The 11882-nt window shown below is 42.4% G+C and overlaps 1 protein-coding gene across 2 annotated transcripts in view; it reads left to right on the top strand.

Annotated features, from left to right (window-relative positions):
* Nucleotides 1–1138: 1138 nt before the first annotated feature.
* The window catches only part of GDA (guanine deaminase), a 33169-nt gene continuing 22425 nt past the window's right edge, over nucleotides 1139–11882 (top strand). Inside the window, exons 1-3 of one of the 2 annotated variants that reach the window (XM_064643207.1) lie at nucleotides 1139–1534; nucleotides 7531–7619; nucleotides 10524–10695. In XM_064643207.1, coding sequence (XP_064499277.1) covers nucleotides 1412–1534; nucleotides 7531–7619; nucleotides 10524–10695 — 384 coding nt within the window. In that variant the 5' untranslated portion in view covers nucleotides 1139–1411. The remainder of the gene's footprint in view (nucleotides 1535–7530; nucleotides 7620–10523; nucleotides 10696–11882) is intronic. The other variant, XM_064643206.1, reaches the window with a different exon arrangement.

The raw sequence follows: 11882 nt of genomic DNA, 5'->3' as shown, positions 1-11882 counted from the left end.
GTGCTAGATTCTCATGTCAAAGAAGATAGAAATACAACAAAAAACTGCCTTGTGTCTTAAAACACTCAATTTTATCTTGGGATATTATTTTTAAAGTCTTCCTAAACTTCAAGACCTATTACAACAATTGCCAATATAAGTATGTAAAAGTCACTTTCACATGTTTGTTTTATTCTGAACACCCTTTATTGCCCGATTAAGCTAATCTCAAAATCCAGGTAAGGACATTCCATTGATATCAGTAAATACAATTTTTTTTAACTTCATTCTCAGCAACCTAACATATTCTTATAGAAGGGAGGCAAGTTAAAGGCTGGTGACTTGTCCATAGCAGATCAAAATTAAATTTATTCTGTGATTTCCCAGTGTGTTTCTCTCTCCTACCAGCACTAATCTGAAGAGTTTGTCGGAAAGATAATCTGCTATGCATTTGTATAGTGTCAGCACAGTGGGAAGTGCAAAGGTCTTTTAATGATAAACCATGTAATGACAAACTTTGCAATGCAGCCTTGAGAGGAATAGTGTCAGTGCCCTTGGTGCCAAGTTCATTCATAACTTGACAAGCTGATGAACAAAGGTGTCTTCAAACAGGAATTCAGAGGACATTCATGGTGTTATCCTTGGTATACATAATTCTGTCTCTGAAGTTTTATCCCAATATTTTCAATAGTGATCCTCTTAGCATGTGTTCATGATATACTTTGACTTAGGTTGCTGGAGGGAATATGGTTCTGGGAACACAGTTCTCTGAGTTAACAAAATTAGTTTGTCCCTGTCTTTCATTTTCCTGAAGTTGCTCTCTTTTTTTCTGTAGATCATCTTCACTGAATGAGGCTGCCTATTTCTGGTAGTTCTGGTACTTCAGCTGGCGTCTGTTTTCTACTCCTATACCCTACAAACGTGCCTCGCACAGAGGCCGAGGACCGAGGAATCTGCCTGAGACTTGAAGATCTTAAAGGTCTTTTCCAACCTACAAACCCAACCTACTGTAAATGAAACTTTTGCAAGTGGTTACAACCTTCATGTTGTTTGCAAAAGTGAGTTGCCAGACACTAGTAAAGAATTAACAGACACCTTGTCGGCTTACCCACCGCTTCCCAGGGAGTAACTGGGACCCCAAAACACGCCGGGCATTGTTCCGGGCTTGCGCGACCCTTGCTCGGGGAAGGACCCATCCCTTGGAGAGGGGATCAGCGTCGGGGAGGCGGAGGGTTCCGGGTTCGGGGCACCCCTCGCACTGCCCGCGGGCACCTCCCGCCCTCCCTTCGTCGAAACCACTCCCCGAAGAGAAAGTCACCAGGGGGTGGGGAAATGGTGACAGCTCCAGGAAGCCGCCGGCGGCACCGGGAGACACGGAGGGGCGGCAGCCCGCTGGTGGCAGCTCGCAGCGCCGCCCGCCCAGCCCGCCGCCATGGGCTCCCCGCAGCGCCCGCCGCTCGCCCACGTCTTCAAGGGGACCTTCGTGCACTCCAGCGCCTCCGTACCCATGGAGATCCTCCACGGACACCTTCTGGGGGTGGACGATGACGGGACTGTGAGTGGGGGCTCGGGCGGGTGCCGCCGGTGCAGTGCGGGCGGCGGGGGGCGCGGGGGGTGCCCGGTGAACCCCTCGGGGCTGCCCCGCTTCGCTCCGTCGGTGCGCTGGTCCTTGGGAGCCCTGCGCTCCCCAAGGGTCCGCGAGGGGCGGTGGAAATAACCCCTTGCAACCCTGAGTCCAAGTCCGGGGGTGGCGAGGGGCAGGGGTGGCTCCGCCGGTCTGTGGTGAGAAAGCGGAAAATTTTCGCACTCATGTCCGTCGGGGAAAGCGCCGCGGAGAAGTGATTTCGCGCTTGCAGGAGCCGGAGGTAACCGAGATGGAGCGTCCCCTCAGCACGAGTCTGCAGTTAGCCGAAATCAGTTTTTAAGGTGTGCTGCGTGTTCCCAGTAAAGCAGCGCGCCTCGTCTGGACATGCTTTCAGATTCTGTGTTTTCTTTCAGTTTCAGAAGCAGGTTTTTCATTCTCAAAGTGTCTAAACAGTGATTGTGGGTAATTGCAGTGTGCCCCCTGCACAGCCTTCCGAGTGGAGCTTTTTTATTTTCTTGGCAAAAAATCCCATGGCATATACCCATAAAGAGTTAGGGATATTAGTGGTACAAGCCAAGCTTTAAAAAAGCATTGCACTTACTGATAATGCAAGATCGAGTCTGGCAGGGAAGCTGTGTCATTCCCTTAACAGCATCTCACTTGAAACTCAGTTTCACAGTGCAGATCGTGTAGGTAGATTAGTGATTTCTTATAGACTCCATAACATATATGGGCACCATATGTAAAATTTTCTTTCTTGTGGCTAAATAACAGGCTTCACTGTGTCAGGCTTCAGTAACATTTGAAATCTGTGCAAAGCACATTTTAAGACCTAACAGTGTTTATTTTCTCTATTCACACATGTCTGTGAGGACCTGTTTCCAGGCATCTTTTATAGATGTTGAGGATCATCTTTTATAGATACCTGATGCAAGGTGTATCAAAGTCTGTGAGAATCTGTGTTTTGATGTACAGGAGGGGAATTACGTAATTATATATGGCTGTCCACTAAAAACAATAGAGTTGAATGAAAAAAGGATTTAGTTGGTGTAACTCAGGTGCAGAAGACAGAAAGTCATACCCCATCCCACTCTCTCTAATGGCAATTTCCATTAAAGTGTCTCTACACAGCATCCATAGGAAATCAAGACTTTTAAGTGATTTTCTTGAAAAACAGATACCTTAGGAAGCTATGTGTAGGGATCTGTGCTCTCACTCTCTTCTCTTCTCCTAGGGAACAAGGATTCACAGTATACTGTTTTCCTTGCATAAACTGGCAGAAAGTGTTTTTTTTTTTCTTTCAAATATTTTCCATTAAAACAGTGTTGCCCAAAAATGAAATACCCACCCGAGTATGGTAACAATCGCTTTTATTTTATTCTCTTTTTTTTTAAAAGTTCTTGGGATTTTACTATTTCAGTGAGTTTTGGCATCCCCCCCATATGCTCACTTCCCTCCCTATTACATGAAATGTAATCTCTTTCAGAACAACCACTGGAATCACAAAAGAGTTGGCTTTTCAAGAAGGGCATAGTGGTTAGAAAATTACTTATCTTTATTATTCAAATTTACACCAAACCTGCTTCAGTGTTACTCCCAAAGAAGTAAATTTAACTAAACAGATATTGTTCTTCTGCCTCATGTCGCTAACTCCATCGTAGAAAAATCTTGCGCGGTCTCTGACGCTGTGAACAGATCAGCTTTTGTGAACAGCTGGGTCCCATACTGCAGTGTGAGATCCTGCCTGTCCTTCAAGGGACATAAAATGTCAGCTCTCTCTGCTTTGCCTGTAGATGAAAAGGAAGGTTTAGCAAGGAAAACACTGCTGTTAGGTATGAAAACCCAAACTATCTTCAAGTTAGCAAAGTAGGGACTGTGTTTAACTGAGTGATTTGCAGAGCAGTGTAGTGTCATTCTTGAGGAACAGCAAGTAGAAAGAGCAGCCTTCCTTAGGCTAAAGAAAACAGACACAGGTGCAAAATGTGAGTTATCATTGAAACGTTGGAGTAATTAACTTAGCTGAGTAGAGTATTAAGTAAACAGAAAAAGTATTAAGCTAAAAGCTCCTGATGAAGTCATGAAAACTCTTGCTAGTTGTGGAATAAGAGTTAATATTTTTAAGTGTTTTTTTTTAAGCGATTGGGACAGCAAGAGGATGTGTGTTAGCTGTACAAGGAGGAAGGTACCAAGGTACCAACATCCATATGGAGTTCATTGCTTAACATTTTTCAGCAGGTTGTGTGGTTCCCTTAGCAACTGAGTCTAATAAGTGTTCTTGTCTCTCATTAAGCCTCAAATTCCAGTTTTGGGAACTAGGTAAGCAATAGGCCTCAACTCTCTAATGCAAAAGTCATTTAATGACTGTAGAAGCAGGGAGGGAAGAGAGCATGTGGGTGGGGAAAAAAGGGATGGACCCCTTCCCATGTTCATCTGTGAATGTCATAGCCAGAAATAAAGAAACGCAGGCACTGTTGGATCAAAAAAAACTGTGTTCCTTCAGCCAGTATCGTTCACTTTCCATTCTCTTGTTAGCAAAGTTATTTGCACTGTGGTACTTGGAGGCACTCAAAGTTTTCTGCATCAGCTTTGATGCACAGTTTAGTTGACCACCTATGCTTTATGGAGGAGCTTTGGGCATCACTTGGAATAAAAAAGGCCTGAGTTAGGGAGGTCTCAGCTCCTCAACTTTGGATCCTTTAGCCGCATCACATGAGTGGCATACGAGAACTTATAGAAGTGTTTGAGGAATCATTTTTGCAGCTGTTGATGCTGTTTTTTATGAATATACCTTTCCCAAAGTGCCTATTATTCTCCTCGGCTTCCTTCTTGACAAGCTGAAGTGCCTGTGCACTTACTTCTTGACTGTGTAGTGACACTGCTGTAGAATTTTTTCTTGCTTCTACAGTATTAAGGTCCAGAACTAATTTAAAGAACTGTCCACCAGGTTGGTTACTTTGAGTGCACAAGCAAATACTGGAGCAAATGTCCAAGTGTAGGACCTCAAAGACCTTAAAGAATTCAGTTTTAGAAAGCTGTCCAGAGCAAATTCATCGTAAAGCAATGGGGAACATCTTGAGTAAGGAGTTCCATTAACAAGTTTGTTTGAAGGGAGTATAGATGTCTTGCTGATATACCCATAGTCTCATTTGACCATAATGGACAAGTTGTCAGGTTTAGAATTGATTTCTTGTGATCATATTTTCTTAATTTTTTTCATGATGTAAGTATTTTATTTATCTGCACCCTAAGAGTACATAACAGCCACTGCTTTTCCATGGCAACGCCTATTTCCAGAATTTGTCATCTGGTGTTTCATGTTTCTCTCTATCTTTTTTTTTCTCCTTCTTTCCCCTTCTTCCCCCAGCAGATCTAACCTCACTCATTCTGCATCCATTTTGATTTCAGTATCTGAATGACATTTTCGTTTTTGCCCATCAGTAATTTCAGTAGGTCTTTATTCCAAGCATTCTACAGCTATACAGTTCATTAAGTTGGCTGTATTCCTCTTTGTAAGGGGAGAGATACTGCTTCAAGTGAATTATTAATGGAGTACTATAATCTTGCAATTTTTGCTAGTGTGGTATTTATTTATAAGGTGTGATTTTAATATGTTTTTCTAAATAAAAATGTAAAACATCTGATCTTCAGCATATAAGCCATATGTTTGTTTAAAAGACTAGTCAGCTAAAAACTTCTTGTTTATCTGCCTTTGCTTATTTTCCTCTATGGAAAAATTAGAAAATTTTTTTAACTGCTGCCTTAGAAACTCCTATTATAAGGGTGATACAGGCCCTCAGCATGGACACCTTCTCAGGAGCAGAAGGATACTGGTAGCAGTAAGATATTCCCTTGAATTTAGAGGAATGAGCTCTTATACCAAGGGAGTTAGAAGACCATGAATTGGTTTCTGGCAGAAGCTGTGGTTAGGTAAGTGTCATGGGTTTAACCTGTAGCTGGGTTTTAGTAGCAGGGAGGGGCTATAGGGTGGCTTCTGTTAGAAGCTACTAGAAGCTTTCACTGTCCTATGAAAAGCCTATGGTAGTCAGTTCCAGAAGGGATTTCCTGCTGCTGCCCAAGGCTGAGCCAATGAGATGCACTTCTGTGATAAAATATTTAAGAACAGGGGAAGAGAAGGTTGTTGCGCAGAAGAAATTCCAATCCGGGAGAACAAGCAGTCACCAAGGCCAGTGCAGCTGGAGGGAGGGAGGGGAGGGGGGGGACCTTCCCATAAAGAACCACTGGAGTGCAGAAACCCTCCTGCAGCCTATGGAGGAGTCCATGCTGGAGCAGGAAGATACATGAAGGAGGCTCTGACCCCCTGTGGGAGGCCCAAAATGGATCAAAGTCCTGCTGAAGACCTGTGGCTCGCGGAGGGGGAAGCCCACAGTGGAGCAGTTTTTCCGGGTAGGACTTGTGATCCCCGTGGGAGACCACATCGCTACAGCTCAACCCATGAAGAACTGCACCTGCTTGGGGAAGTCGTCCACGGGGCAACAGGTTGAAACTGTTGCCGGAGGGATGGATGGGCTCCCACTGGAGAGATTCATCAAGGACTGTCTCCCGTGGGAAGGACCCCATGGGACAGGGAAAGGACTCGGAGCTTTAGCCCCCCTGTAGTCCGTGGTGAAGACCATGGTGGAGCAGGTTGCTCCCTGCAGCCCATGGAAGGGTGACCCACAGGTGCAGCAGACTTGGAAGAACTGTTGCACTATGGGTAGACTTCTCTTTCTGCACAGATGCAGGGGGATGGATGGAGAGATGGAAGGAAGGAGAGGTAGTTGGAAAGTGTGTTTAAGACTGTTTTATTTCTCACTCTTTAGCTCTTATTCTGTTAGTAATAAGTTTTATCCTCACTCTGAGTTTGTTTTGCCTGTTATACTGCCTTCTCTCAATCCTTATCTCTACTCATGAAATTCCTTTGCTGTTTTTTTCTTCCTCTCTCCTCTGCACTGATGCAGAGGGGAGGAGGGAGGGTAGTGGAGTGGTTTTAATAGGCCCCTGGCATCTGACCAGGGTCAAATCACGATAGCAAGAATTCTTAAAAGCCCAGTTTAGGCAGTCTTTGGCCAAGGGAGGTGTCAGGGTTCTCTACTCTGTCGAGTGTTGAGGAAACCTGGATCCCACATGGAGACTGTAGTGCAGTGCCTAGGCTCCACAACCTTTGTTTCTTGGAGAGTTGTCATGCCTATTATTGATAGACTAGAAAATCAAAGAGTTGAGAATTCAGTTGCCAAGAGTCATGTGTAGATTAAAATACCATGGAATTTAAAAAGAAATAGAAAATGTTCTAAAATTATGACTTGGCAACAGTGACGATCATCAGTACAGTCAGTGTTCTCCAGGAGTCAAATGGGTTTTAGTTTGATTCCAGATTGTAGGGTTTTGTTTTGAAATAAATGAAGATCTTAGCCTCCTTTTAGCCTGTTCTGTAAAATGAAAATGTTATCTGCATTTTCCCCCTCAATTTCTTTTGTCATGCTAGGCACTGAAGAAATAAAAAGAACCCTAACATTAATGACGCAAACAGAAAATTAGAAAATACTTAGCTTTATGTCAATTACTGCTAGGCAAAGCAAATTATTTGCCCCCTTTGGTTGTGAATACTATAATTGTATTCCCATAAGGCTGTTGCACACCTCCACACCAAGTGACTACTGCTGGCGTGACGTTACAGTGCAGGAATGCCGGTGGACACTGAAATCTCTGCAGATGTGCCTGGGTATTACCTGAAAGTGAATTAATTGTTTTATTTCAAGTTACAAGATGGGTGCGGTTATTCACTGGATTGTGAAAAGGAATTTCAAAATCATGCTTGATAGTCAGGAAGAACAAGTATTTCAATGCAAACCTATCACCTTTGTAGTAAGTGCGTAAAATCTGCTTTAAGATATAACTTGTTTTGCCTTTACATGAAGCTGATGTGGGATACAGGCTTAAAGTACCTAACTGTGTTTTCTTTCTTTCAGATTGTGTTTTTGGAACAAAGTGATCAGCAAGAGCAACTGTCTGAGAAGTGGGGTTTCAAAGCATCTGACATAAGACAACTGAGTAAACAGTATGTGTTCTGTTTAGATTAATTTCAGCAAATGCAGTTTATTCTTTGAAGGAAGTAGAGTGAGTCTCTGTGAATACAATTTCACAGGGAACACATAAAATCCAATTCAATGGGCAAAACTTCGTTTCAGCTCCATGAGAGCTCTTTACTCAAAGCTGCCTGTGTCCCAGGTGGGACTCAGAGGGTGGACAGTCCATGTGCTTTTTGCATTCCTTAGTTTGGGACTGCAGACATGGCTGACTTTTGCTGGCTGATGTACACTGCGCAGAACCAAATGCCGTATTTAATTTTCACACATAACCACTTCTGTAGTCACAGATGTAAATGCTGTTTTTTCTTGAGATTACATTTTATATCCATTCTGTTAGTAGTGAGCTGTGTTTAACTAAAGTGGAACTCTAGACTTAGTAAATGTAGGTAACACCGACGTTGCAGATATAAAACTCATTGCCTTGGACTTTGACACACTTCATAGTAAAAGTTAATACAATTAGAAGATTTAAACCTTCTAAACACAGAGCCTTGGATTTCTCACTGTACTGTACCTAGAGTACTTCAGCCAGTGAAGTCTCCTAGCTTTCTGGTGAAGTGAAATAGTTTTGGGTGCGCTTACTATGCTTTGTCTCCTTTTTAATTAAGAATGGTGTGAAACAAGGCTGCGTTCTCGCTCCTACCCTATTCACAATCTTTTTTAGCATGATGCTCCAAAGGGCCACGGCAGACCTCGAAGATCAGGATGGTATCTACATTCAATGTAGTACTGATGTAAGTCTATTCAATCTCAGGCGACTGAAGGCTCACACCAGGACCTTAAATCATCTTGTCCGGGAGCTGCTTTATGCTGATGACGCCGCCCTTGTCGCCCACACAGAATAGCTCTGCAGCGTTTAACATCCTGCTTTGCAGATGCTGCTGAGCTCTTTGAGCTGGAAGTCAGCTTAAAGAAGACAGAAGTTCTCCATCAACCTGCACCTCAGGAAGTCCCCCATCATCCCCACATCACCATTGGCGAATCAGAGCTCAAATCAGTCCAGCAGTTTAATTACCTAGGTAGCATCATCTCCTCAGATGGTAAGATTGACGGGGAGATAGACAACAGGTTAACAAAGGCATATAGAGCTTTTGGAAAACCCCACAAAAGAGTATGGCGTAACAAACACTTGAAGAAAAGTATTAAGATCAGTGTTTACAGAGCCATTGTGCTGTCTACTCTCTTGTATGGTTCTGAATCATGGGTCATCTACCGCCACCACCTGCGTCTCCTAGAACGGTTCCATCAACGCTGCCTCCGTACAATCCTAAACATCCACTGATCAGATTATGTGACCAATACATCTGTTCTTGAACAAGCAGCAGTCACAAGTATAGAGGCCATGTTGATGAGAACACAGCTGCGTTGGGCAGGGCACATCTCCAGGATGAAGGACCACCACCTCCCTAAGATCTTGCTTTATGGTGAACTTGCCACCGGCTGCTGCAAGAGAGGAGCCCCGAAGAAAAGATACAAGGACTCCCTGAAACAACATCTCAGCCTTGGCTGTATTGATCAACATAACTGGTCTACTCTGGCCTCCAATCGGGACGCCTGGAGACACACCATCTATAACGCAGCTGTCTCCTTTGAGAAAGCACACAGGATGACTCTCGAGGAGAAAAGACAACGCAGAAAGAATCGTGTCTTGCAGAATATACCACCTAAGGAGTCTTTCTGCTGTGCCTTTTGCAATTGGATATGTCTATCTCGTATTGGCCTCATAAGCCACCAGCGTGCCTGTAACAAATGTGGATAGAGCCTTTCCCAAATCTTTGTTCGCGAAGCCCAGCCATGATGACTATGCTTTGTCTGTAGCAGCACTGTAAATGTCTTGTGGCTTAGCTGCAGCATCCTTTTAGTAATCAGTTGTTAAAAAATCTGTATGCTTTGTTGAAAGGCTAGTCATATAGTATATATGAGTCATCAGATGTTTTCTTAACTTGAAATAGCCTGAGGAAAGTGGAAGGTGCTGAGAATATGGATTAGGTTGAGGAAGATCTTTCGGTATTTATAGAATAGAGGAAAAACAGAAAGAAGGGGAACTACAAAGAGATGAAATCACTGTTCATTCAATAGTCAGGGAGAAGGGGAGAGACATGAGAGAAATTTACAGTATGGAGTTTCAGGCCAAACCAAAACAATTATAGCAACTTCCTAGTAATGTTGATATATTCATCCCTGTATGAATATATTCATCCCTGAACATTACATGACAACAAATAGTTTTACAGTTCCATTATAAATATACCTTTCCTGTCAAGATACTGAGGAGAGATTTTTTTAACTGATGTCCATGTCTGCATTTGTAGACACAGTGGCTGTTCTTCCATTAAACCTGAAAATTCATTAGTTTTATATGTATATATATATATAGAGAGAGGGAGGATAGAGAGATAGAGAGAGTAAAACTGGGATATTTTTGTAAATACAATGGTCAGGAAGTCAGAGGCATTCTAAATATATCCATACTAGAAAGCAGGACTGTGACCAAATCATCTCCATTTCAGGTGGATTTTACAGTGGAGTAATTTTAATTACTGTGAAGTCAGTTTGCATTTGTTGATATTTAAACTGGATCAATATTAGAGATAATTGGATTCATCATGCTCTTATATTGTTTTTCTCACAAATAGCTGTTTATATATGTGTTTCTGTGTAAATGTTATTATTCAACTACTTCATACTGAAAAAGGGATATGGGTAGAGTTACAGTATGAGTTGATAGGCTGATGCTGAAAGAGGCAGGGTAATCTGTACTTGCCATTTACTCTGGTGGATTTTGCTGTGGTGGATTTGTTTAAAACAAAGCTACTTACCGTGGAACATTTTGAGACATTTTGGACTATTATAACTTTATTTTCCTTCCCTAGTGAATTCTTCATGCCAGGATTGGTTGATACACACATTCACGCCCCTCAGTATTTATTTACTGGTACAAGAGTAGACCTGCCTCTTTTGCAGTGGTTGACTACCTACACGTTCCCAACAGAAGCCAAATACCAAGACAGTGGTTTTGCAGAAGAAGCATACACCAGAGTTGTTGTAAGTCCTGCAAACAACATTTACCTACTTGACGACGTTCATGTTTGTGAAATATAGATATGTTTTCAGAAGGTCAGCAGAAAGAGTAGAGCATGTTTAATGTCGTGGAAACCAGAAAAAACCAACAGATGGCCCCTGTTCTAATTGCCGACCCTTACTAGCTCCAGTCTTGTTCTGTTGACAAGAAAGTTCATTTAATCACAAGGCTAATGATGAACCTGTTTATCATCCTTTCTCAGTACAATGACCAACACTTATGACTACTCTCAGAGTTAGTATAGCCAGAAGGTGCAGACAACTTCAATGCAGAAATAACCAAACTTAGTAAAAAAAAAAAAATTCAAGAGATATTTCCTTTTCTGCATAAAAATCCTTTATTATGAAATTATCTTCTGCAAAGACTACGTCAAAGAGAAAAGGCAACAAATCAGAGGTGTCTTAGAGTAGTTAAGGAAGACATATCTACTGCTGAGGTCCTCTCAGCAGGAATGCAGGGGCATTTAGCTGCAGAGGCTTTAGATGGAGTCAGTCAATGGTATTGTGGCACAAAGAGAGACCTTGTTAGAGCTAGATGGGTTCTGAACAATATGAAGGCTTTAAGGTCTACTGGACAATAAGCAGCTAGGTCACATTGCAAAGTAATAGTTTTGTCCTATGACTGAAATTTATCCTGTAATATGTGGACTGAAATATCTTCAATATATTAAATTAATTGGCCAGCATAATTTGCTTTCCAGTTTTCTATTACTATGACAACATATTTTGTCAAAATAGTAATATAACAAATCTGAAATAATTAGTTATATTGTCCTTGCCACACAAATTTTAAAAGAAATTACTTTCTGCCATCTGCCATAATAAAAACATGTAGGAGCAGCTTGGTCATAAGTTCTAGTGACAGACACCATGCGTTCAGCTGCTTAAAGCATATAGGTGATTTCATCTCCCAGCTTGTGCCTCAACACTCTGTTACAGTTCACATTCAGTGACCTCAAAGTACTCACTGTGCAGGGTGTTTAACAGTATCATCTGGAAAGAGACTGCCAGTGAGAGATGCAAGTTAATTGTAGGAGCTTCAACACAATGGTAAGGCTCTCCCCATGTGTATCGAAAAGGACAAGGTCAGGAAAATGCCTTCACCCACAAAAGCTACAGAATACCAGTCACTTTGCAGTATTCATTGAGGC

The sequence above is a fragment of the Pseudopipra pipra genome, chromosome Z (genome assembly GCF_036250125.1).
Source record: "Pseudopipra pipra isolate bDixPip1 chromosome Z, bDixPip1.hap1, whole genome shotgun sequence".
NCBI lineage: Eukaryota > Metazoa > Chordata > Aves > Passeriformes > Pipridae > Pseudopipra > Pseudopipra pipra.
Note: the sequence above shows the minus strand (reverse complement) of the source record. Positions and strands in the feature narration are given on the sequence as shown.